This window comes from Fulvia fulva, chromosome 6 (genome assembly GCF_020509005.1).
Source record: "Fulvia fulva chromosome 6, complete sequence".
Lineage (NCBI taxonomy): Eukaryota > Fungi > Ascomycota > Dothideomycetes > Mycosphaerellales > Mycosphaerellaceae > Fulvia > Fulvia fulva.
The window spans coordinates 20,821-46,188 of record NC_063017.1 but is presented as its reverse complement, the minus strand read 5'-3'; the positions used below and the strand labels follow the sequence as shown (position 1 = coordinate 46,188).

Genomic DNA, 25,368 nt, shown 5'->3' with positions numbered 1-25,368 from the left:
AACCAATCTGGAACCCAGTCGACGTGGACAGGGCCTTCAAGGACATGATCTGGAACTTCCTGAAAGACTATGCTCCAACGTTCACGGAAGATGACCCCAAAGCCTCGACCTTCCACCACGCAGAGTTCGCGAACATTGCCCGACGCACTACCATCGGCTCGCATATGCGCTTGAGCAGAAGGCTGCTATACGCCATGCATGTAGAGAACCTAGCCGGCAGGACGATGGCTGGAGAGATGTGGCCAGCTACTGCAGCACTACATCATGGCCTGAAAGCTGTCTACGCACCCCATCCTGTCTGGAAAGACCGTAAATGGCCCGGCTGGTACCTTGACGCGGCCCTCAACGCGCAGCGTGACAAAGAAGCGCAGTGGGGCCAGAGAAGCGATAGCATCTGGATTTACGATCGATCGCATAATCTTGCAGGCACGACATGGTTTGTGGAAGCTGGGTTTGCGAAGACGCTGTATCAGCGATGGTTGGAGATGCGGCGTATTGATCCGAGTCCGGTGGCGTATATTGGAGGGCAAGAGTGGGAAGATCGTGGGTATTTGGTCGATCTACCGACTGAGGATGGGAAGGAGGCGGTGACTGTCGTCGGTGGGGGAGAGGGAGGATGTATTTGCCGCCGATGCTGCTTAGTCCGGTGAAGAATGTTGGGGATGAGGAGATTGTGTGTCAGCCGGTGGCGGTACAGCAGCAGCCATAAATTGACCATATCACTACAAGACGTTGAGTGGTTTCCAATCGCTTCCATGGCTATATCGCTGCATTGCACTGCTTGCAAAATGGAAGCGCTCGAGCGCGTCGAGCATTCAAGCGCGCGGAGCACTGCTTGGACACATTGTCTACCCCTACACAATCGTGCCAGGAACTGCTGGTCTCGCCTCAATGCTGATGTTGGCCGTGGAGCCACGCGTGATGTAGTCTCCCATTCAAATCGAAGAGTCGTTAGCGTTGGCATCGGCGTTGGTGACGTTGGCAGTAGTGCCGTGCGGGAGCAATCTGAAAATCATTGATGTTGCGACGAGACATCGACCGTCCCGTTGATCTCGACGATGGCTTCAACGCTGCACAGAAGCACCTACAAAGCAGATGCGCTCGAGCGTGGCGTGCATCACTTCGACACTTTCAAGGCGCTTGGAGCATACTACGCTGGTCACAGTCGCGGTCGCTTTCTACCAGGCATCGAGCAGTAAGTTGATCTGTGGTATGCATTCGAGGCATGCGCTGCACGACGCGTTTCGCTTCCTAAAATTGCGATCTTAGAACCTGCGTCCTTTGGCCGCTTGAGTGAGGACGCGATGCTGTTGACGTTGAAATTTCGAATCCCAGTGTGATGGAGCTGGTCAGCATGGAGAATATATGTTACGTGATCCGGCCAAGCGTGCCATACGGACGGGTCTGAGGACAGCCTGGATGTAAATTCTTGCTTCGTAGCAACCGTGCCTGGTAAGTTATTCTCCTCATTACCACCCCAGAAAATGCAGATCAAGATCGCTGTTCTCGTGGCAGCAGCCCTGGCCATCGTCCCAAGCAGTGCCTCGGCCTTCAACTGGGACATGAACATCCATTTTCAATGATACGACGGCACAGAATGCCAGCCAGACACAGCTATTGGCAAGGACACCATCATCGGAAAACACGGCCACTCCTGGAAAGATGGAGAGCCGTTCACTACTTTCGTGTATCAGTGGGCGCCGAGGATGCCTTGGGGCTGGGAGCTTAGCGATTACGGCGACTGCGAGATCCAAGTCTGGGAGGATGAGCACTGTGAAGGACGGTATCTGGGTCAGCTTCGACATGTAGGTGCTATCCTGTCGTGCGAGGAGTCCCCTGCTGACCGTGGCGTAGGCGAATACGTGGGAGAAGCTTGGTTCGTGCAGCGGGCACTTCAGAGACATCCATGGCAAGGAAGGACGCCCGAAGAGTGCAAAGATTGTCTGCAAGGCAAAGAAGTAGGCGTACGGTCGAGAGTGAAGTTGCTGGCGCGTATGCTAGAGCATCAAGCGATCCCACAAGCTGATGCTGTGTGCTATGCCTAGGGAAGAAATGGTCTGTAGTGTCAGTACTAACGTGTGAAGCACGGGCCTAGATTTTCCAACGGCGGGACATGGGTGCAACAGCTGAAGCTCATGTGGTGAAGGAACTCGCGATCCACTTTCATGTCCTGTGCACCTCACGACTAGCAGACAGATTGCGCTCACCACTTCGTCTCTTCGTCGTCTGCTCTTCGCCCTTCGGTTCTTCCTCGCACTCGCATCGTCCATCCCGCCGCCTCTTTCGAAATGGACATTGACACCATCCTCAAGCACGTAGTCGTCGGCAAAGGCAGCGTTTTTGGCGCTTGTTCGGCCAATGGCCTGATGGGTATGTGTCACTATACCACTGCCTGGATATCAGAAGCGGCTTTGAGCATCCATATGCTGTGCCGATGTGGCATCGTACTGCATAGTCGAGCAGCTGCTGATCTACGCGTGTTAGGATTTTTCGCCGGCAACGTCGCCTACATCTCCGTGGCTGTCCTGCTTTGGGCATGCCTTACCTTCCTCGACTTGAAGAAGAAGGATAACAAGCAGTATGAATCCAATAGCGCCGCGTTGTGCGAAAGGTAACTCACACGTCTTAGCATCGCCTCTGCCTTCCTCGCCTGCACCATCATCTCCGCCCTGGCCGACTTCATTCTGGAAGTCGTGTCGTTTACTTGCGCGCTCGCCGCTCCGATGAGCATGAAGGTTGCGTCTTTTGTTGTCTGGACCATCGGGAAGGTCGCCATGACCGCCTGTAGCATTTGGGAGTTTAGAAAGGCGTGCCGCGAGAGAGCCGCGCCTCCTGCAGAGGATGGTGATGTGGAGATGGGTGCGCTTCATGCTGAGGATGATACCACCCAAGGCGCCACCAACGACACCGACACCACCAACTCGATTGCTCGGACCAGAGATGGCTCGGTCATCAACATCACCATCCAGGGGCGTCCCACGGACCCTGGCTCATTCGTATAGAAGAAATGCTACTTGACCAAAAATATACAGTAGTATGACAGTGTTACGTACCTGCTCCCACGCAGTTCCGCCTCTATGCGAACGCCTGAATGCGTCTCGGCCGTGTATCTTACAACCCCGGACGCCTCGACACCACGCTGCGGGCTCCACTGTGTATGATAGCGGAACTCTTGTCCGCCCATGCGTCCCAAACTCAAATGCCCTGGTATCGCCCTTTACACCTCTACCCTCTTCATGACTTGAGCGAGTCCTTCATGCTCTGACTGCTTGCGCTCGAAACCGGAAGCACACTTCCACCCTTCTTGTCTGCCTCTTTTTGCCAGATTTTTGCGACTGCGTATACTAATCCTGAAACGAAGCCGAGGAAGATGGCGGAGACGGATGGGAAGGTCACTGGCGCATCGAAGAAGACGAGCCCGGAGATTGCGATCGGGAGCTTGTTGAGTGCGCCGACCATGGAGTAGGTAGTCGAGGAGGTGACACGGACGCACCAGGCGCTGGTGTAGGAGATGAAGATGGAGGAGAGACCGGTGAAGATCATGGCTGCGAGCATAGTGGTCTGGCGGCCGGGTGGGAAGTTGACTGCGAGGTTGGCAGATGACCAGTCTTCGAGGAGAAGCGAAGAGACGAGGAGGATCGGGATGGAGAGCAAGTTGTTGTAGAACATGGCTGGAGGATCGTTAGCGGAGACAGCACAGCAGATCAATGGTACTCACTGTCGAAGTCCTTGAAGTTTGTCAGCTTGATCCTCTTCCTCATTCCAAGCACATAGCCGGCAGAGCAGAAGCAGTTCAATGCCATCCAAATGTAGCCAGAGTTCAGAGTCGCGATCTTCTCAGCAGCCGCTGGGTCCAGAGCATCGCCGCCGTGGCTCGACAGAGCATGTGTGACATCCGCCCATGCAGCAATGACACTGCTCAGAACCATCAGACCGAAGCTGAGAAGCGCCATTCCTCCGACATGTCCACCGAACCATAGCACCTCTCCGTATGCGATCAGGATGATTGTCAAGTTCTTGAAGATGGTGTAGACTGGGATGCTGAGGAATTGGAGTGCCTTGATCGAGGTGTAGATCATGCCGATGAGGAGTAGCGAGACTGGGAACCATTTCCGTGCTTCGTCGGTGTTGAAGTCGCGATATGTGATGACTCCCATCGCCTTGCCGGTGGAAATGGCAACGATGCAGACAATTGCCTGTACACGTCAGCTTCGCGCATGCAGTCCAGCTGCATGTCCCATCTTACCTGCACTGCCAGAAGGAAGAAGCTCAAATTCCACCCCGTACCATTCACACAATACTTATTGCTCACTGTCATGAGAATGCTACTCCCACAGTAGGCGAAGATACTGAACACCGGGTTGTTCGCGACGCTGAGCGCGGGCGCCATGACTGCTGGCGGCGCAGGCGATCGGGTCTGGCGCGCTTCGAATGCGCCGTTCGGTTCTCTGTCTCCCAGCTCAATGGCAAAGTCCCTCTTCTTGTCCTCGGCCATATTGAAATCTTGACTCGTCACAGCTTTCGGAGACGGAGATGGGTTGCGCGATGCAAGGGGTGATGGGCGCTGCCACTTGCCGCTGGGATGGAGGGTCCGAGACACGCCGACGAAGTTGGAGGTAATGGTTGCGAATGTCGTGCGCGCGGCACTGGTGTGTTGGAAGAGGTGGGTGTAGAGAAACGGAGGATATGGTAAAGGAGAGGCCAGCCACGACGACTTCTTTGGTGCACTTCAACGCTTCCCCAAGAAGCCCTGGATAAATTTAATGTCCCCTCGATATTGCTGCCGATTGGTTGAACGACTTGCGTGGTAATTCCCACCACCGCCACACGATGTTGCGAGCTACGGATCTAGTAGAGTTCACAAATGGCTACTCAGCTCACTTCTCACAACTGTTTATCACCGCAAGGGTGTCGTGAGGAGAACGAGGACGTCCGAGGTTGAGGTTCACACTCGTGTCATTACCTGATCGGGAAAGCAGTGGGGCTTGTTTCAGACTCGGGCAGGGTTGTGGCTGCCGCCGCTAAGAAGGAGATCCAACAACACTTCTCGAATTCTTCGTTTTCACCGAGGCATCAACACCGAGACATCTGCTTGTGACAGTGCTGAAAGAGCCACAAAGAGGAGATCGTCCACAAGCACCATGTCGACCATTGACGCTCATGTGGCCAAGGTTCTCGACAAGCAGAGACCAGGACAAGACTCCGACGATGAAGATGCTCTCATTGCAGAGCTCGAGGACGACGAAGACAATGCCTTTTCCGCACTGCGAGAGCAGAGACTTCAACAACTTCACTCAGAAATGGCCAGAGCCAAGATGATGAAGGAGACATCCCACGGCACTTATATGGAGATCAAGGACGAGAAACAGCTCATGGATATTACCATCTCTGAAAGGTTATGCATTGTCCACTTCATGAAGCCTGACTTCAACCGCTGCGGCGTCATGGATGAAAAGCTCCGGATCCTGGCCGAAAAACACTTCGATACTCGCTTCGTCAGCATCAATGTCGACAATGCCCCCTTCCTGGTAGTGAAGCTTGGCATCAAAGTTTTGCCATGTGTCATTGCTTTCAAGGATGGCGTGGGGATAGACAGGATCATCGGCTTCGAAGGCATAGGCTACAAGCCGGACTCCTTCACTGTGGCGGAGCTAGAGGCAAGATTACTGGCATGTGGCGTGCTGGTCAGATCGAAAATGAACGACGGAGATGATCACAGAAGGGAGCGGAAGAGGGAGGAGCGGGAAGAGGATGTTTACGCCGACGACTGGGATTAAAGTGATGATGACGCCTCATGCTGTGAAGCCACCTTTTCAGGACCTGCCATATCTTCAACACTGCGATACCAGATCACAATCGGTCCTCATCAGCCAGCCAGTATTGCCTCTCAAAGTCGTCCAGGGATTCCACTCAGGACCGTCGGGGCCATATTATTCCACTCAACCAGCTGTTGGTGCTGTTGGCGAAGCACATTCAGTGATTCGCACGCTTATCGAAGCTTGCGGAAAAGGATGTACGAGAAAGGTCGTGTCCCAGCACATCCTATCTCACTCTCCCGGAGCGGCAATCGCCTTCTCTCTGTGGTCTGTGGTTCGATCGCAGGAACGCCGCAGCCCATATCGTATCGAGTTCGCGCTTGCATGGACCACATCAGGGCTACGAGTTCCTCCTGTACGGTAGCCAAGCTCGTATCAACCGCAGCGGCTTCATCGAGTGGGGATCTGTATCCGACACTGGTGACGGCAGTCTATATAGCAAGTCATCTGGCACGACCTTTGCTTGGATCATAATCGGAGACTTTGTTCGAAGAGCTTCATATTGTGGTTGCTGATGAAGTCGTGCTCTCGCTGGAAACTTGATGGCTGGTCCTTCCCGGCATTCATCCTCTTCCTCCGCTGCACTCAACTTCGAGTCCCACGGACACGTCAGAACTCGTCGTGGCGCTGGCCTTTCTTGTGTGGCAAATCCAATTTCCATCGAGGAGCGGCGGAAATGAAGCAGCGGAGATGTTGGTGGCGATGACATGGTGTTCGTCGAGTAGTCCTGAAGAGTCGTTATGTTGTCCTGCAACGAAGGTGTGGTGCTTGGCTGCGATGAGACTTCTTGACAGCATGTCAAGTCTCAACGCCCTGCAAGATTATGCGCACCCCTCATCCAGCATTCCGATGCTGCTGACTGTCAACATGCATGGGGCGGGTTGTCTGGGGTACACAACATTAGTGGCATGCAGATTGGTCCACGTGGTGAGATGGGGCGATGGCATGCAATGACAGCCGAGGCTGACTACATTTTGTAACAGATGTTGACGCTCGAAAATCTGCCGTGGATGATACCCTTTAAAAGGTACCTCTTCATTCGAGCAAACGCTTCGACTTTACACTCCCCTGATCCCAAGACTCAGTGGCACGTGGCATACTATTGCACCACGCCGACTCTGTCCACTCTCTCTTCAGCAGCAGCAGCCCCCCCCCCCCCGCCACACCACCTCCACCAAACTCCCCACTCAAAACCCCAACTCCATCTACACTCTCCTCCCATCACAATCCCCCTATACATCCCACCTCCCCCTTTCCAATCCCTCACACAATCCGTCGACACTCACACCCTACTCCGCCCCCGCTCGTTAGTATCTATGTTCATACTTGCACTATTTGACATCATCTCGTCAGCGGCGCCCGGGGTCCATCTACGCATCCACAATATGAAAATTGTCGATGTTGGGACATCCCGGTTGTAGTCCGGGTTCGCTGGGCCGATCTCGTTGATGTTTGATGTATGGCAAGGCCTGCGGTGAAGGTTGGAATTGCTGCTTGGAGTAGGGCTGTTGTTGTGATGGTGGGGGGGGAGGAGGTGCGTTTTGGGTGGACGGATGAGGGTGGGGGGGGGCGGGGTGTTGAGGGAGTGGAGTTGATGGGTTCTTGGGGTGTGGTGTATCGTATTGGTGTGTGTTGGTTTGTGTGTGTGTGTGTTGGGGAAGAGGTGGTGCATATGTTAGACTGAACGTTGTGCTTCGGCTTCGGCTTCATTTCGTTAAATTTGTGCCTTGGACGTGCCATTTGTACAGGTGCGGTTCGGATTGTAATGCGACACGGCCGCGAATACGCCTTTCTTATGGGCTTCTCGTGGTACCACTACATGTCGCCATCGTTCTTCCTGTTGTGTCGGTCCTGTCGGATTTCCTCTCTTCGAAGTCGTCACCGTCCCTCCACCACTTTGACCGTTCCCGGTGATGAATCATCGTTCCTGCACCGACACTTCTCAAATGCACCTTACACGAAATCGCAAGGCAACGCCGAATCGGCAAGTCTGCTGAAGCATGCACAGTGTATATGTGAAGGAAGCAAGCGACCCCGCCGTAAGATCGTGATCCGTGTTCCTTGATTCAAGGCCCCGAAGATGTCAACCTGGGTCTGGTGCTCAGGTGAACAAGGCCATCGGTGCAACAGACCACTGTGCGGAAGCCAAGGATACGCACTTTCGAGGCCTGCGGAGGAGGCGTGGTGTTGATGTAGTGGCGCTCGCGCTGTGGTCCCTCGGTGCGCACCCTTCTCACCATTATGAGCGGGCATCAGATCCAGATGTGAAAATCGTGCAGCAGTCTGGTCTTCTCCCACAGACTGAGCGATGAACAAAATCTGGGATACCACCCCACTACCCCGGCTCATCTCTCTTCAAAAACAGCTCAATCAAATCCGCCTTCCTCTTCCTCACCGGCGCCTTCGCCTTCTCACTCGCTGCATCTGACGTTCTAACCACAACCTCAGCAATCACAGCCGCCATAGCTTTACTACTTTGATCGCGTTCAGAAGGCCCGGTAGCATTCCCCTTCCCGGCGAACATCCGCTTGAAAGTGCCACCAGCTCTCTGAGTTGGACTCATTGGCGCTTCTGCACTCAATGTGCTGCTGCTGTGACTGTGACCGCGGGTACTGGCGCGGCTGATATTGCTTGTGCTGCGCTCCTGGATCATGCGCTCTAGCGTTGAGACGATGAGGATGTAACTGATACTATGACTTGGACTCTGTGACAGGATCTCCTGGATTGCTGTGCGCTGGTCATCGTTGCTGGGTTTCTTCTTGGATTTGTCGATGTCTGTGAGGTACTTGTCTACCTCTGGCCATAGCTTTGCGGTGACGATGCCGTCGGACATGCTGCGCAGGAATGTGAGTAGTAGGCTGGATAGGATGTAGAGTCGTTGAGGTGTCGATATATCCAATGCGAAGCTTGCGGTCAACGACTCGTCTGAGTCCAGCGCATCGCACGCATCACTCAGTTCATTGTCCCAGTGCGGTGTGGACTGAGCTTGCCAACATGCTTCATCAAAAGGCCAAGCAGGACGCCCCTCCCACGGCCTGACCGGACGGTCTGAAGACTCTCGAGCATTGTACATTGCAGGATCAGCAGAGTGTGTCATCTCCCACTCTGCCACAACTCGCGTACTCAGCTCTTCTACCGCTTCCGTCAGTCGGAACAGTTCGCGAGGTGCAGAGAAACGTACTGGTAAGTCACTATCCTGGCTGGCACTGCTGGGAGAGATCGGTGACTTGTCCTTGTTGCTCGAGCTGCTCGACAATCCGCGTAGTCTTCCGGCGATACTCTCGGTAGAGCCGGTGGAGATTGGTGATAGTGAGCGATCGATGTTCTTTGAGAGTTCTTGGGCTGCGGACACGGTATTAGCGGCAGCTTTGGTCTTGGCATGTGGTTGCTGCCTCTGTAGCTTGCGGATGCCTCCTTCAGGTATCCTCACGAGCTTGTCGATTGAGCGTCCAAGACTACTGGAGAGCCAATGTGCTCGAACTGGAACAAAGTGATCTCGCCCATTTTCGACTCGAAGCACAAGGATATCTTCAAGATTCTGCTTGTTGCTGTTGAGGTCCTGGACGTCACCCAACGCCGTGATCTTGAGCTCCAGCTCGATCGAACACGTCTCACCAGGCTCAAGCGTAATAGTTTCTGATTGGCTCTTCTCACTTTTCACGTCATGATCATTGATCTTGAGTGACAGCCAGTCTGGGGCGATTCCAGCTTGCTGTGACTCGTCTACTGGCCGTTCGATAAAAGAGAAATTCGCCGGTACACGGCTGGTGTTGGCAACTGTCAAGCTCCGATGCTTGGTCTGCATCCACCTAACATCGCCGAACCAAACGCCCTCGAACTTGTCGGTTGAGTTCTCCTCGCTTGTGGCAGGTGTATCATTATGAGCATCAACAATGACTGTGACGTTTGGTCGTCCTTCGTTTTCCGCCTTGTCGAGCTCTTTCGCCACTTCGCTGTGGATCTGTGCTTTTAGCTCAGGCACGACAGCATCATACTTCAGCATGAACGACGCATCGAGTGGCTTGTGGTCGCTCGACAGTACACGCTGATGTGCGGTGTAGTATTCAAGCTTGATCGCGTCCTCGAAGCCCTCCTTCGTGATCACTACGCCATCTTCTTGATCGTCATATTCGTCATATTCATTGTAGTTGTCGATCGCATCCGCGCCATCTGTGTCGGGGTCATAATCATAAAGGATGTCTTCGTCGCTCGCAGCGGCGACCGTGCCGTTGGCCTTCATTTCCTCGTCCTTCTTCCGAGCGTTTTCTTCGTCGCGGACTTTCGCATCGTACGCCAGCTTTTCTCGTCTTGTCCGATATATGATACGATCGCACCAGCTCGGGGCGCGCTTCTTCTCGCTGGAGTCAAAGACACCCACACTGCCAATGTCATACTTGTAAGTTGGCAAGAACGTGATCGGTCCCTCCTGCCAGCCATCGTGGAATGCTTTGCGAGCTTTCATCTGCTGATGGAGCTCGTCGTGTGGGAGCAACGATGACAAAGTAGTCTGAAGAGACGACGGATCCTCACTCGCTGCCACTTCGTCGACGAGGGTCGTAGGTGTCTGATATTCGAGACTGTTTCGAACCGAAGATGCCGCTGACCCTCTGCCTGATCCGTCGTCGTGAGCAGTGCGCTCCTTGACCGAATTTGTAGCCTCCTCGAGCTCCTGGTCGATCTTGCGCGCTGCTTTTTGGCTCAAGTCGTATTCATTACGGGTGTGCAGCATGAGCAGCCGCCGAACATCATCACCAGGGATGGCTTCAAGACGATAGTTGAGGTCACCGCACCAGAAAGCGAAGTCTTCGTCTCCGATTTGCTCGCCTGTACTCTGTGCCAAATCCATGGCGTCTTTGATGGGCGCAAATCTAGTCCGGCTGATGATCTGTGATGCATCCCAGTTCCGGCGCTCCAAAGCAGTTTTATCCGCGCCAGCAGCCAGGTGACTGTTCACAAAAACCATCCTGGTCGTCTCACCAAGCACGATTCTAGCAGTGACAGCGCCTTTGTTGCCCATGTAGCCCATCAGACCAGTACCAACACTAGTAGTGCTGACTGACTTGACATCAGGAGCAACGTCTGGTGCAGCATAGATTAGAAGTAGCAGGCCAAGAAGTTGCTGCTCGGCGACTAGCTGGTATCCCGTAGGAATGGCTTGCTGCATGGCGTCTTTCCACTTGGCAGCGACGGACGGATCAGTATACGGCTTCAAGGCTTCTGATGCAGATGTGATGTCCACGACTTCCTGCAGACCAAGCACGTATAATCCAACGTCTGCATCTTTGGGTAGGCTGCCCTCATCACCTTTTGGTAAGGTTGGCTGCTTGCGTTCGTATCGGTCCTCCTGCGCGGCAACACTTTCTCTGCGATTCGAGCCATCACGATCTGGGTCGTTGATGCTCAGACCGGTCAAGGCTTCTGCAACACCCTTCCCACCAACGAACCAGCGTCCAAGGTCCTTCTCGACACCCTTGCAGGCTGCGGTGTTCCAAGTCCCGACTTTGATACGGACATGCTTCGGTCGAACATACTCAGCTCTTCGCGCGTATACTGCCTGCGACAGGCTTTGGTAGGTGACTTCATGCTCTTCATCCCGGTCGTTCTCCTCTTCAGGCTCCGGTCGAAACGGAGGCGTCGCAGGAAATGCGCCTGGCACGTCTTGCATCAACGAGCTTGCGGTGGAGGCACTCGCCGTGCTCATTGGTCGTGATCGCGTGGTCGACATGGTGGTTTGAGGTTGCTTGTCTTCACTACACGCTTCACTCTCTACGGAAAGCTCTGGACAGCGGTATATCTGTCGTCATGGCGCGCAGAAGACCATCGTCGTCCCTTGCTGGTGGGCAGTGCAGGCTTGGCTTCCTTCAGACTGACTAGCCGTTCACCAGAGAAGCAGCATAGCAGCATTCTAGGCAGTGAGCGTGTCCTGTGGCTGCATGTTTGACGCCGCACTATCACGAGCTCTCTTGGTCAAGCTCCACGACGAAGAACAGCAAAGATCCCGCCAACCCGCGTGCCTGGCCGCAGAGATTGAGAAGCTTTCCTCCAGCACGAGATCCAAGACGGCAGACCCTTGCTGCTGACGTCGATCACAGGCGCGACTCGTGATCCGATACCGAGCAGCATGACACCTTCCCCCGACCACTCTCCTTCAACATGACTGTCTTCGTCAACATTGACTTCGATGGAGCCGGCAGCAACACATCAAACATGCCGCCGAAGAAGAAGGCGGGCAGGGCTGCACACCCTCCGCCACAGCCGCCAGCCGTCTCCGACTACGACACCGACACAGCCAACCTGACCGACAACAATATCATCGACTCCATACCCGCACCTCCGCCAGGTCGCTCCAATGAACAGCTCAACTACATGGTCTTGCGACGATGGATCCCGAACCTCGAATCGATCCTCGCCATAGCACCATTTGCAGTCCTGTACAACTTCTCACCAGAAACAGAGCAATGGGACAAATGCCCGACCCAAGGTTCGCTGTTCGTGCTGCAACTCACAGCGGATCCCTATCCACGCTACCAGGTCGTCATCCTCAATCGCATGAATATGGAGAACTTGCAGTTGGATGTTGCCAGCACGGACGACATTGAGGTCACAAACGAGTTCATCATCATTACTACGCCTGATGAAGAAAGAGGGACAGTGCAGGTGCAGGGAATATGGATATACTCAGCTGGGGACATTCCGACCGAGAACTCGAGGGAGGCTATCGCGCAGACTGTGATGGAATGTGCGCAGAAAGCGGAGCAGTATGCGCAGGACTTTGGACCACAGGACGATGGGGCGTGTGATGGAGCGCAGGAGCAGGACGGCCGTGAGCTAGGTGTGGGGGCGGAGATACCTATCCAGCAAGCCGAACCAGCAGGCCTGGAGCAGATGCCACAAGAGCACAAGCTGGACCTTGCGACACTGTTCGGGAAGCCACAACTGCAGCAGCAAGGACCGACGTTCCCACCAAACGCGGATACGGACTTCTTCAGAAATCCAACGGGACCTCTCGCGCAGACCCAGCAGTTTGGCACACCCGTCGTGCAGCAGCCGCCGAACACACAGCAGAATGCGTTGCTGGACTTGTTCAAGAATGCGAAGAGAGGATGATTGCATTGCTGTGGGCTTTCGTCACTACGGACGGGGAGCATCACACTGCTTGCTTTCGAGCCATAGTATAGTCACTGCTGATCTCCCTTGATAGCTAGACTGCCCTTTCTACTCAACATTCATCACCCGGTGCCTGACGAAGCAACGCGACCGTTCCTCGAGAAAATAGCTTCTAAGTCGCGTAGACATATCCGCGGGTTGCAGGCAATCTCGCCCGCAGATCCTGGGCGCCACTGGTCGAGGAGATGATCCTGATGAGTCCGGATCAGAAAGGATGAGGTTGGAGATATAAGAGCAGGTGAGGGGCAGAGAGTGTGTGTGTGTGTGTGTGAGAGAATGGACAGCTAGATCGGTACGAGAACATGAAGTTGCAATGGCACGTCTAGGACGAAAAAGATGAGACTCCCCAGACATGAACGTGTAGCAGTGGTCTATGTGATCAAAGTAAGGATCATCGACAATGAACGTGGCCGTTTGTTACAACAATTTGAAAGTCTCTCGTTCGCTGCGATAGCAACATCGCGGCACAGCGGTTGCTTGTAATGTGGCAGCGTTAGAGAGCGCGCCGCGCTTCGAGGATGGTGGTTGCCCAGTCTAACGCGCTGAAAAAAACCCCCGCGGGTCTTGGTCGCGGCTGCTGGTGGTATGCGTTGGAGTTGGTAGCTGTACTGTCTGTCAAGTCAACTCTGAGATTGGGACTTGATGGCCTGCTGGTGGTGCATTACCGTACTGTTGGATGTCCACGCGCCCTCGATGCCTCTGTGGGCACCTCATTCTCTGGTATATCTGGATCGTACCCTATGACGCTCATGGCCGGTGAAAAGTGTCCTCCGGCCCCTTGGTACGCTGTCACCACGAGCGACCCGCCACAGCACAACGCACCCACCGCCAAGCGGAGGGTTTCCCCTTCTCCGCCGCCGGCAGTTCAAGCCACATCATGCTGCGCATACCACGGGTTTCGGAAATGGCGGAGCGATTGATACGAGGAGGGGAGTGACACAGAACAGAGCGTTGGAAAGGGTGGATGAATGATAGGGCGGTTGCTGCTGTACATGTAAGTGATCGAGAGGGAAAACTGATGGGATTGAGTGGACAACGTCTTTTTGGGGACAACTGAGTTCATGCCCATCCTCCGAATGTGCTGGACACTTGAGATCGCAGAGCGTGCATACAGAATGTTCCCAAGTCCAAGCGCAAAGACGCAAAAAGGATCCGGCTCGAACCAGAGACCTTCGGAGGGGCAAAATATGCAAAACAACCGAGCCAATCTAGTTGCTCGAGAGACTACTGCAGTTGCCTAATGAAAGGCGTGCGCTAATAGAATTGATTGGCTAGATTGTTTGGCGAGTACTTGGTTGTGCTGGATGAGGAATCTTGGGTGCATCTATAACTTGATAGAGAGACGCAGCTTGGCAGCGCATGTCCATGTCCGCGGGATAGACATTTCGACTTGAGAAGTTGCATCGTATACTCGCGCTTTGACCGCATCATTCGGCAAGTTGGCAACCGCGGCCTATGCCATTAGGAAGTGCAAGAAGGCTGATGGTGAGGGATCTATGAGAGATGGTACCGCGCTGAAGGTGCTGAGGGTTGAGGGCTTCATCAAATGCGTCCAATGGCTCTAGGAAGACTTGCGTGAGCTGTTCATTCGATATGAGGTCATGTACAGACACCATGATGGCCATTGGACCCTCGTAAAGCCCCGGCAGGTACGATCCAGCTCGACTTATGCCAGCGTCTCGCGGTAGAACACAAGTCAAGACCAACAGGAGCGAGGAGAGTGAGGTGCTCCGATCTTTGTCTTGGGAACTCGAGCTTGTAAGTAGAGCATGCTGCTGGTGTTCGCGCAGACCAAGAAGGTTCCAGCGCCGCTGGTCAAAGTCCTCTGTATTGGCATATTTGATGCATCGCCATCACTGCTGATTCTCGTCCCACGTGCTGTACAGTTCTGATTGAAAGCAATTCTCATCTTATTCACCCCTTCTCAATCTTCCCCAACCTCCTCACAATCTCCTCCACGCTGCCATCAATCACATTCCTCTCCTCCGATGTCATCTTCTTGAGCACATACCGCGCCACATCATCACTTTCTCTGCTGACAGGCCTTCCAATGCCTACTCCAATCCTCACGAAAGGTGTATTATTCATATGCGCGATAATGCTCTTCAACCCGTTATGTCCCTTCGGACTCCCCTGCTCCTTAACACTCACAGCCCCCAGCGGTTTCTCCAGCTCATCGTGCACCACTACCAACTTTCCCTGAACGTCGGATGGGATGGTCTTCTGCCATGCTAGAAATGCTGCGCGTGTTCCCTTGCCGGAGTCGTTCATGTACGATGTACTCTGCCACAACGTCCAATCTCCTGGACCGCCAGAGATGGGTGGTCGGCTGAGGAGTCCATTGCCGTAGGTTCGCTCTTTGGAGAACTGAGAGTATTCGAGATGCGCAGCGAGCTTGTTCAGGACTGTGTGGCCAGCGCTGTGGAGTGTGTTGGCATAGTGCGTGCCTGGATTACCGACGCTGCATATTAAGAGCGGGATCGGGCGCGCGAGTGACATTGGTTGTGGGATTGAGGGTTTAACTGCACCGGACTCGACGGCGGCGGCTAGCTTGGCGGCATTATGGGCTTTTCTTTGTGCTTTGGACCATTTTTGCGGTGGTTTGCCGACGGAGGAGCGTCGGCGGGCGCGGAGTGAGGTTGGGGATTGAGCACGGACGGTGGAATTTGAGGTTGCGACTACTTCTTTCACTTCAGCTTGTTCCATGACTTCTGTGCTTCACAATGTTGTTGTTGCGAACGAGGAAGAGAATGTATATCGAGGCCATGATGAGGGTCTATGGTGAAGAATGGCTTCCTTTGAAGCATTTGACAAAAAGCGCTGACTCACCGAGGACAACCATTCAGCCACGTCGGATGTTACCAACGAGGACACCGACAACGATGAGGCACGATGTCGCTCACAGAAGCCGATGACAGCAGCAGCATAATCGATTTGTTTGAAACCAGATATATCCCATCGCTCTGCGCTCCTGCCAACCCTACTTCCAGTCTGGCTGGCACCAGGACGAGTGCATAGTCAGGAGCCTGGTCAACAGAGGCGAGCCTGTGTGTCATGCTGTCCACTGGCCCGATATGCCCGAAAGTCATGGGGGTTTGACTTCGAGCGATCTTTTCACCTCCAAGTCAGGACAACATTGGTAGAGGTGACATAGGGTCGCAGGGATACCATCGTTCGTCTCCCGCGTTACCACCGCAGAGTCAACGGGTCGCAGACGATGATACCGAGAGATCGGTCGAGCTCACGAGGAAACACATGCTCCAAGTGAATCTGCCGTAGATGACGCATTTGGCGGCTGCTCGCGTATGTGCACGTGCGTCCTATGCTCCTTCAAGCTCACCATTTCCCTTGCCAGACTTGATCCTTCCATTTGACTCACCAGAGCATTCAGTTTGTGACAGCTCCCGCAAGAAGTCGAAAGTCGCACAACATCACGCCCCAGACAACAAAGACAACACTCGGCAGTATGGCCTCGCCAACTGCCGCCGCTCAAGTCCTCGGACTGCCAGAGCTACTCGAGCACATTCTCTTCTATGTCGGCAAGGACAGCTACCACAACAATGCGGAATTTCGCTCCACTCTCCACGCCCCTCTCCAACTCCTCGAGGCCACGCTTGACGGGTACGACAACAATACTAGCTTCAGATCATCGAATAAATACGAGCACCACCCCACCCCGCATCCAGCAATGGCCCTCTTCGTCCTCCAACGTGTCAACCGTACCTTCCAAAGCGTCATACTCGACTCTAGAAAGCTTCGCGACCTCATGTGCCTGCAGAAATCCAGCAGCACACGACTCGAAGATCGGCAGGTGCCCCTCATCTGGCTTCTAATGAGAAATGGCTTCAACCAGGTCAACATCAGAGAGCTCGACTCGGCGCGGAAGACTACGAGTGTTATGATCTACAACCGGCGTTACCACGACACATGGAGTCGCGCATCATTCGTGAAAGTGGACCATCCAACCGCTTCGTGGCGTCAGATGATAGTCAAGCCTACCGTTGTGGGTGGCTTCGTGCAGACGTTCAGAGTTACAGAGAGCAAGACTTTGGGAGAGGTATATGATTGGAATCTCAAGAGCTTCCGGAAGTGACAACGGGTGCCATGATGGAAGGATCGAAGGAAACGTGCATTCACGTCCTAGCCCCCGGACAGTTGGGTAGCGGAACGAAGCGAGGCTTGGGGTGAATCATGATGGATGAACTTGATGCCATCTGCAGGATGGGAAGGCTAGGAAGTTGCGTGGAACACTGTGATGGAAAGAGACCGTGTTAGTGGAGGAGCAATGCAATACTGGCAAAGAGCAGTCCGAAGCGATCCTTTGCACCTGACCTTTACGGAGGCTAGCGCTGTGATCAACACCAGCTCAAGTTTGTAAAACTAAGACGTGGAGCCCGATACGGTCTTGTAGCAAGAAACTGCTTGCACCGAACATCTGCCGTAATACTAACATCATCAACAAGAACAAAAACAACGAAGAACCCACCACCCATTACAAAAACCTCATACACCATCAACATCATAAACATCGTAACCACAATCCCCAAGCGCCACGCTCTTCAAATCAAATCTCCTCAACCCCAAACGCCATCGGCTTTTCTTTCCAACCTCCTCGCCCACCTTCCCCCTTCCCTCTTCCCTTAGATCCTCTGCTTATACACCTTATCACTAATCGTCGCCAGCAGTGTATGCTCCCTCTCCACATCCCCGGGACTAGCACTCCTCCGCCTGTGCGCCGAGTCGTCTCCGAATTGCTTCGCAATGTTATGCAGCGCGCCCGTGTTATGCGACAGTTCCGGTGGATCGAGAACCTTCCACAGGCTCGACAGGCTGCGCTTGAAGCTGGGCCGCTTGCCATGTTCGGGCTTGGGAGATCGGGTAGAAGTTCTGATGAGGAGGTCGGGTTGGGGTTGGGAGTGGGAGCGCTCGCATGCGGGTGTGGGGGCGCGGGATGGTATGGTTGGTGTGGGTGTTGAGGCCGTGGTTGGGGAAGAGAGGGATTTGGGGGCGAGGTGTGGGGAGCGTTGGGGTTGGAGGTCGTTGTCGTTGTTGTTGTTGTTGTTGTTGTTGTTGTTGTTGCCGAGGGCGCCGGAGGCTGTGTACATTGTGGCGGAGCTGCTGGCGCTGGAGCCGTGGGAGAGCTGCTGGTGGTGGTGGTGGTATTAGAATTGTGTATCGGTGGTGGTGATGGTGGGTGGTTGTGCTTACCTTCTTCTGAGGAGTTGGGGAGGAGGGAGGCATTATATCGTCGTCCTTGTTGGTGGAGATTGTTCTCGTTGGGTTGTTGGGTGGCGATAAGGTGGCAGGCGACACGATTCTTGTGGCTGAGGTGCAAGAGCTTATCGCTGGGGAGGACATGTGTCAAAGACTAAATACAGTAATTACTGCACTGGGAAGGCTTGACTCGTGGGAGGCTGGATGGGTGTCCAGACTCTGCCGAGGAGCCCAGTGACGTGGCGACTGACGGCCCAAGACCAGCCGTGCCTTTTCTGGTAGCAGGTATCGTTGTCTTGCGACGTTGCTTACGAGTGGATGCGATTGTATTTGGTATCTTGGCTGATTCGATTGTTCGTGTTGCTAGGAGGTTTTCTGGAGTTGGGAGGGTTGCTCTGCACTGATACTGATGCCTACCGTCGTAGAGAGCAACGAGCGCTTTGAGCTTGCTCAGTATGCTGGCCGCCTCGCGTTTGATCCAAGTTCGGGCTGCGTGGAAGTTGTAGGACAGGGATCATCCCAACACGTGACCCACAGTTTCTATGCACGGCCAGCAAGCGTTCGACTTCGGGCCTTACCGACCACTTGGGCTTTGATATTCATCTTGGACCATCTCGATCTTAGCTGACGTGTCCGTGATAGCATACCGATGTTGCTCGGTCGTCCGATGGTATTGCTGGTCATGCATCCTGCATTGGAGGCAGCAGATCTCACGCTGTTACTGTGATCGCGAGCCATTTCCTGGAGATGTCAGCGCGACGATGACGAGGCTTGCGTGAGGATGCGGCATTTGTGAGTCCAGTCTCGCTCTGCCACGATGTGACTCCTCTGAGTCGCTGGGCCATTTGCGGGATGCGGTGATTGGCACCTTTGAGCCATCTTGGTGACAGCCACGACTCACCGAAGTGGAATCGTCGATGGCAGAACGAACGATGGTGAAAGTGCTGCCTGGCACCGGACGATTGTGCTCGTTTTGAGCTTTGCTTCACCTTGCGCGTCCCGCTTGGTGCTTTGTCTGGCTCCGTGTCAGTAGCCAAATACTCCTACGTGCAGCTATCGGACCGTCATGAGGCTTTTGGCCATGAAGCCAATCCCTCGCCTGCTTGCGTGACAAAGTGCAATGCTGGAAGGCAGCAAAAGATGCTGGTATCAAATGCAACAGTTGGCGTGGAGAGAGAGCACGCTGCGATGACCGAACAACATGATGAGGTCAAATACGATAGTCTCTGGGAAGAGCGAGACGCAGTAAGTTGCTGGGGCTTCTCACATGCTTGTGGCGCAAATCGCTACCACACCTGCCGTAGCAGCGGTTTCGATTTGTCTCATCAAGATCCGGCGGAGTCTGATGAGGGTGACTGCACATGCAGTTCGTCTCTTATCGCCGCCACAATCTTGTCTCGTCGAAGCTCGCCGCGAGGTATGCCACATTTCTCGCTCACGCCAGCGCAGTGGTAGCGGCAGCACACCTCATATGTGTGCCTGAGGCGCACGAGCAAGGTGCAAGCATAGCCTGGCGAGCAAGTGGTACCAAGTCACCTGTACAGATTTGATCGACGATGTGGTTCGGAGGAATACCGGACTGTGGCTGTTGGCTGCCCTGATGCAGTTTCCATGGCCCAAACCAGACTTGAAATCGTCAAGGACGACTCGTCCAAGAGCTGACTACAGCGCCAGAACTTCGAGGTGTGAATTCACAATGTCGCACTGGGAGAAGGCGTTAGTCATGGGTCCAAACCTCTCGTTGCAGCTGCCGTTCGTATAGCCCTTCAGCATGCCAGCAGGTGGGCGCGTTGCATTGACGTGGTGTACTTCTTTCGCCATCAGCGATATCGACATCAAAGCCACACATAGACAGTCGACCCGGGGTATTCTTTCCCAGTCTGCTCACATGCGGACTCCCTGGGCCGGCGTCTCAATGTGTGGACGCGAAGTACAACCACGCGGCATCCGCAGTGATAAGGCACAGCAGAAGAGAAACAGTCAAGTGTGCGGTGCGTGGCCTTATCCAGCTCGTATGGCGGAGATGCTTCGGGTGTCGCGTGGACTTTGTGGAACTTGTGTGCATCATGTTGACTGCATGTGCTGCCATCTCAATCGGAATATGCCGGCAAGGTGCGCTGGCGGGCAGGTGGGGATGTCCTTGATGGATTTCTGCTGTGGTTGTATTGGCGCAGGTACGGCGGCGATGGTCGTCTTGACCGTTGGGCTGTAGGCTCAGGTGTTCGTGGTTTGTGCCAGCTGTTGGTTGGCACAGCGTAGGGTCGGAGAATTTTGCCATGGGTCGATAGCTCCTTGATATACCGAGAAGCCATGTCTCATACCGCTGGACGAGCTGCCAATGGCATATGCAGAATCGCTTGGCTCCGCGGCGGCTATTGGCATACCTTGTAGCACTATGGCAGCGGCGAGGGGTGTTGATCGGTATGGAAAGTGCAATCGGGCTGGCAGCCTGACACACCTCCGGGCCGGCTCGCCAACGCTCTGACGCACCCTCGGCAGTGCTTGATCGAGTTCGCATGTTTGGGGAAGAGATTCGACATGTCCGACGTCCTGCAGACACCGCCGCCCACTCTCTATCCATCGACCCCGTGCGCCCGCCCACACTCGAGTGCCAGACTACGCGCCGAACTGCTGCGAGTCGTCGTCGTTGTCGTGTGCAGGACTTTTGCTGTCTCACATGCGACAAAGGCACGTCGAAGTGCGCAGCTGCAGCCTTTCAGCGTGGGACCAGGAAGCTTGTCCGCGGCGTGCAGGGCGACGAGAGGCCAATCCAAGGGCGAACAAGAGAAGCGGACAGGTGTGCGAGAGACAGAGTCTGCTGCAAGACTCACCTCGTCCATTGTAGCTTTGTGAGCGCGCACAATGAGAGAAGCGTAGAGAAGCCGACACCACTCGTGCATGGACAATGCTGCCTGCCACCAAATAAGACACTCGCCGATTACTTAGTCCACCCACTTCCGCCGCGAGCACTGACGAAGAGCACCACCTCTCTGGAAAGGCGGAGAGCGTTCGCGACAGCGCAACACCTCTCTTCCAGCATCAGCATCACCCGAGACCATCCTTTCCGAGAGACGAGACCCGACGGCAGCAGCACGAGCCTGCCGACGTGTGCAGCCCAGTGACATTACCTCCCCGGACACTCGCATACCACCCACCGCGAACATGCAGCAGTCCGTGCCCACCCGCAAACGCCAGCCGCCAGGCGCATCGCCCACGGTGCAGCAGCCCATGACGCCAACACCGCAGTATCCATACCAGCACCAGATCTCAGACACGACCGACTTCAACCCCAACTTCGACTTCCCCAACTTTCCTACAGACCAGTCACATGTCGACTCTGTCATCGACACCAACAACTACTCCACCGCGCTCAACACCCAGCAACCGCAGACATATGGCAACAACATCCCTCAAGCGCCTTCGACAGATCTAGTGCGGCGAAATCCCAATCAGCAGCTGGCCGCACCACCGATCGCGCAGCAAGAGCAATGGAACGGCGACTTTAGCAACATGGCTGCGCAAGATGAGAGTGAGCAGGAACTGGAGGCCAAGGTGGCCAGGGCAAAGATGGGTGATGCACACGGCAAGCGCAAGCAGATCCCACCGTTTGTGCAGAAGCTGAGCAGGTGAGTGATACAAGGCGTGTGTGATGTTGTTTGTGCTGACATAGTCTACAGCTTCCTCGACAAAGAACACGAATCGCTCATCCGATGGTCAGACGATGGCAGGGCTTTCATAGTATTGGACGAGGACGAGTTCGCGCGACGGCTGATCCCAGAGCTCTTCAAGCACAACAACTATGCCTCCTTCGTTCGACAACTCAACATGTACGGCTTTCACAAAACAGTCAACATCCACGATGGCTCGCTACGACAGTCCGAACAGGCTCGCAAAGGCGCAAAGCCACCCAGCATGTACTCACACCCATACTTCCGCCGAAATCGCCCCGATCTGCTGTGGCTCATTCAAAAGCCTGCCAGCAAATCGAGCGCCAAGCGGAAGCGAGACGGTAACATGAAGGATGGCTTCGACAGTGATGACGAGCGGCAAGGATCGCCCTTTCCAGATCGGCCGCAAGAGCTCAGAGCTCCGAGTGGCAACCAAGATGTTGCACCGCTACCGCGAAGCGAACTTAGTGCTGTACGACAGGAGCTGAAGAAGCTCCAACAACAGCAGGGCATGATCTCAAGAATGATATCGCAGCTCAAAGACCAGAATGATCAGTTCTACAGACAAGCGAGCGCGTTCCAGACGCTGCATGATCGACATGAGAACTCCATCAATGCTATACTGACATTCCTCGCGACATTTTACAACCGCAGTGTTGAAGGCAATGCTGGGCAGAATCTGGTCAACATGTTCGGCAACCAGAATAATCAAAACGACCAGCAGCGCAGTGGTGTCGTTCAAGATCTTGACGACAGCACACCTTCACAGTCTGAGCAGGTACAGCAATATCGACAAAAGCCACAACTCCTTCTCACACACGGCGGCGAAGATCAGACATCATCGCAGTTCCTGCAGCCCGGTTCTGCTGTGACTGCACCCAACTCGGCACGACCGTCGATCAGTCCACCAGAGGGTAACACGCCATTAGCAGCACCGCCCCAGAGGGCAAGTACTGCAAGTGTGGCGCCGAGCGAAGCGGAAACAATGGCCAGAGCGGCAGCCAGTCCTGCTATCAAGAACGACGCCCCGACACCAGACTACCTGAATTCAGTGCCAGAGAACAACGAAGTCATGAGCTACATCCACAATGCCAACGCCAAAGACGAAACAGAAAAGTCTGGTAACCTGTCTTTCCCTGCTGGTCTCGAACAACTTCAAAACGCTGTCGGCAACGCAGCACTCACCCCACAGCAGAGAAGCGACATGATGTCCATGATGCAGAATCGACATGGTAACGACCCTTCGAGCAACAACGCCCTCATCTCTCCGCAGCCTGCCGCGGACCCTTCACACTACATGGAGGCAATACGACAGAACAACATCAGCCTCAACGACCTGGAGAGCCAACAGCAGTCAATGGGCCGGCGACTCAGCGATCTTCAAGGCAGGCTGGCTCCATTGTCGCCCGGCGGCATACCTGGAATCAGCAACGACTACGGCTTCGGCGAGCCCAGCACCTACAACCTCAATTCGGATCCTTACGACATGAACGACTTTGTCAATCTTGAAGGTATCTGCGACTATGCTGCAACGGGCGGTAATGACAATGCAGATATCGACTTCCTGAACAATGACCAGAACTGGAATTGGGATACGAATGGTAATGGGGCGGGCGTGGGAGCAGACATGTTCCAGAGCACTGATGCTGGCAACGGCGGGAATGGTGGCCTTGGAACAGCTCCCGGCACGGTTGAGAGCTTGAGCAGTGAGGCTACCAGTCCTGCTGCTACTAATCAGTTTGCTGAGGCGGAGGACGATACTGGAATGTTGGAGCCTGGAACTCCGAATAAGAGGCAGCGGAAGTCTTAGGAAGGAGGAGGAATGTGGCAGCTTCTGGCTCAGAATCACGAAATCACGACTCATCACGCCGGTGCGGCGCGTTCATTTGACTTTGGCCTGTCCCTCTTGTGGATGTGGGATGGGGTTAGGGCATGGGAGAAGGGAGAAGGGAGAAAAGGTGGAATGTGCCAAGAGCTGGTACAGTCACGAAAGCATGGAAGGGACAGATATCAGATAGTGCTGCTATCATGATACTACTTCGTACGTATGGAGCTGGTTTGTTTGTTCCACTTTACTCAACCGTACTGCCGTTCTTTGCCTACAACTCCATATCAACCTCCATCATCCCCATCATCCATTCACAGCACGCCAACGAACGACAGTACAATAGACAAAGACTCGCCCACTTTACGTCAGCCAAACGAATACTCCTTTCCAGGACATTCGTCGATCTTACACCACAGTACCTGGATGATCAGCAAGCCGAAGACGCTCACCGAATTGAAAGCCGCCACATGAAGGACAGGATGATTCAAGAGACTTGCTGGTCCGGCCCTCGCCGTCTTCGTACGACTATACTTTTCTCAGAACTCAAGCCCCTTCATCAGATGATGGAGATCTGGGTAAGTCTGCCGCATCTTGCCCTACTACAAGACGAGAAGTTGTCCTCGTCGCGAGGCTCCTGGAGGAGTGGGTATGTGGAAGGGTTGGTAAAGTGTCGGCGTCTGCCCATATTCCCGCGGCGGTGCATGGCATTGGTCGCTACGAGGATGGTGAGGAGGTCCGCACGTGGGTGGGGCTGTTGTTGTTGAGGTGATGGGGATGGGGAAGGGGGGGGGGGTTGCGGCATCGGAGGAAAATGAGGTGTTTGAGGTCCGCAGCCATGGCATTCCGATGGGATAGGGCCGTGGTCGTACTCGTCCTCTTTCCTTGGATTTTGCGGGCTGGAAGCGTATTGGGGGGGCGGAGCAGGGGTAGTGGGTCTCGTTGCGTTTCGGGTTCGGATTCATTGTTAGGGCTGCTAGGGCGGTGGCGAGAGGTTTGGTGAGGTGGGGGCGGTGGTGTGAGAGATGGTCTTTGGCTGCACTGAGGAGTCTCATCAGACCGCCTTCGACCACCCATGCGGTTGCCTTCGTCGCCACTACGGCTCCCAATAGACCACCAGTAAGGGATGCGAAGGTGTACATATGGCCGAGCTGTACGGGCATCTTCTTGCCCCGATACACATGCAAGATATGGACGCCTGTCATGAGGACTTGGACAGTTCGGGGGGACCAGGCGTGGCGGGTGCGGTAGAGGGACGTCCAGGGTGCTTCGATGGGGTTGAAGGCACAGGAGGTGCATGGGCATGCTTCTCTCTCCGGGGCTGGCTGGTCCACGGGCGCAATTTCAGGCGTGAGGAGGTGGTGTGCTAGGTAGCCGTATGTGCTCCACGAGAGGCCGAGACTGCCGGTGTGGCGGAGGGTGAAAAGGAAGGAGTGAAGTGCTGCTTCTGGTAGGGATGCCGGTTTTGGGTGTGAGGGGGCCATTGTCGGGGTTGATGCGACTTGTAGTAGGGGTCGGGATGGAGGATCAAGTGCTACGAGGAGAAGGGGGATTGGAGGTTGCGATCTTTGTTGCCATGTGCGCAAAAAACTTCGTGAGGGTCCGGTGTTGTGGTAGCTTTCTGGGGAGAGGATGTGCAGGTGGTCAGCGTGATTACCACCTGGCACGACCCACATGC

At 54.6% G+C, this 25,368-nt stretch overlaps 11 protein-coding genes across 11 annotated transcripts; 7 read left to right on the top strand and 4 right to left on the bottom strand.

The window, feature by feature from the left end:
* Positions 1 to 44: 44 nt before the first annotated feature.
* Positions 45 to 650, top strand: CLAFUR5_06642 (uncharacterized protein; the record flags this gene model as incomplete). Its single annotated transcript, XM_047905790.1, has 1 exon — positions 45 to 650. The coding sequence occupies one exon, from the start codon at positions 45 to 47 to the stop codon at positions 648 to 650; it is 606 nt and encodes a 201-aa protein (XP_047763334.1).
* Positions 651 to 1,706: 1,056 nt separating this feature from the next.
* CLAFUR5_06641 (uncharacterized protein) lies at positions 1,707 to 1,962 on the top strand (the record flags this gene model as incomplete). The annotated part of the gene is made up of 2 exons (XM_047905789.1): positions 1,707 to 1,805; positions 1,855 to 1,962. The coding sequence occupies 2 exons, from the start codon at positions 1,707 to 1,709 to the stop codon at positions 1,960 to 1,962; spliced, it is 207 nt and encodes a 68-aa protein (XP_047763337.1).
* Positions 1,963 to 2,288: 326 nt separating this feature from the next.
* CLAFUR5_06640 (uncharacterized protein) lies at positions 2,289 to 3,002 on the top strand (the record flags this gene model as incomplete). The annotated part of the gene is given in 3 exon segments (XM_047905788.1): positions 2,289 to 2,370; positions 2,485 to 2,611; positions 2,630 to 3,002. 3 exon segments carry the CDS (start codon positions 2,289 to 2,291, stop codon positions 3,000 to 3,002), a joined length of 582 nt encoding a protein of 193 aa, XP_047763336.1.
* A 232-nt stretch (positions 3,003 to 3,234) lies between these two features.
* Positions 3,235 to 4,495, bottom strand: CLAFUR5_06639 (GDP-mannose transporter 1; the record flags this gene model as incomplete). Its single annotated transcript, XM_047905787.1, has 3 exons — positions 3,235 to 3,671; positions 3,719 to 4,196; positions 4,247 to 4,495. 3 exons carry the CDS (start codon positions 4,493 to 4,495, stop codon positions 3,235 to 3,237), a joined length of 1,164 nt encoding a protein of 387 aa, XP_047762869.1.
* A 646-nt stretch (positions 4,496 to 5,141) lies between these two features.
* Positions 5,142 to 5,777, top strand: CLAFUR5_06638 (Thioredoxin domain-containing protein plp1; the record flags this gene model as incomplete). Its single annotated transcript, XM_047905786.1, has 1 exon — positions 5,142 to 5,777. The coding sequence occupies one exon, from the start codon at positions 5,142 to 5,144 to the stop codon at positions 5,775 to 5,777; it is 636 nt and encodes a 211-aa protein (XP_047762870.1).
* A 2,374-nt stretch (positions 5,778 to 8,151) lies between these two features.
* CLAFUR5_06637 (Synaptojanin-1) lies at positions 8,152 to 11,541 on the bottom strand (the record flags this gene model as incomplete). The annotated part of the gene is made up of 1 exon (XM_047905785.1): positions 8,152 to 11,541. One exon carries the CDS (start codon positions 11,539 to 11,541, stop codon positions 8,152 to 8,154), a length of 3,390 nt encoding a protein of 1,129 aa, XP_047762861.1.
* Positions 11,542 to 11,969: 428 nt separating this feature from the next.
* On the top strand, positions 11,970 to 12,923 carry CLAFUR5_06636 (mRNA-decapping enzyme 1A; the record flags this gene model as incomplete). The annotated part of the gene is made up of 1 exon (XM_047905784.1): positions 11,970 to 12,923. One exon carries the CDS (start codon positions 11,970 to 11,972, stop codon positions 12,921 to 12,923), a length of 954 nt encoding a protein of 317 aa, XP_047762862.1.
* Positions 12,924 to 14,897: 1,974 nt separating this feature from the next.
* Positions 14,898 to 15,482, bottom strand: CLAFUR5_06635 (Peptidyl-tRNA hydrolase; the record flags this gene model as incomplete). The annotated part of the gene is made up of 1 exon (XM_047905783.1): positions 14,898 to 15,482. The coding sequence occupies one exon, from the start codon at positions 15,480 to 15,482 to the stop codon at positions 14,898 to 14,900; it is 585 nt and encodes a 194-aa protein (XP_047762863.1).
* Positions 15,483 to 16,449: 967 nt separating this feature from the next.
* Positions 16,450 to 17,076, top strand: CLAFUR5_06634 (uncharacterized protein; the record flags this gene model as incomplete). The annotated part of the gene is made up of 1 exon (XM_047905782.1): positions 16,450 to 17,076. One exon carries the CDS (start codon positions 16,450 to 16,452, stop codon positions 17,074 to 17,076), a length of 627 nt encoding a protein of 208 aa, XP_047762864.1.
* A 547-nt stretch (positions 17,077 to 17,623) lies between these two features.
* On the bottom strand, positions 17,624 to 18,341 carry CLAFUR5_06633 (uncharacterized protein; the record flags this gene model as incomplete). Its single annotated transcript, XM_047905781.1, has 2 exons — positions 17,624 to 18,127; positions 18,192 to 18,341. The coding sequence occupies 2 exons, from the start codon at positions 18,339 to 18,341 to the stop codon at positions 17,624 to 17,626; spliced, it is 654 nt and encodes a 217-aa protein (XP_047762865.1).
* A 3,018-nt stretch (positions 18,342 to 21,359) lies between these two features.
* Positions 21,360 to 23,675, top strand: CLAFUR5_06632 (Heat shock factor protein 2; the record flags this gene model as incomplete). The annotated part of the gene is made up of 2 exons (XM_047905780.1): positions 21,360 to 21,823; positions 21,875 to 23,675. The coding sequence occupies 2 exons, from the start codon at positions 21,360 to 21,362 to the stop codon at positions 23,673 to 23,675; spliced, it is 2,265 nt and encodes a 754-aa protein (XP_047762866.1).
* Between the last annotated feature and the right edge of the window lie 1,693 nt (positions 23,676 to 25,368).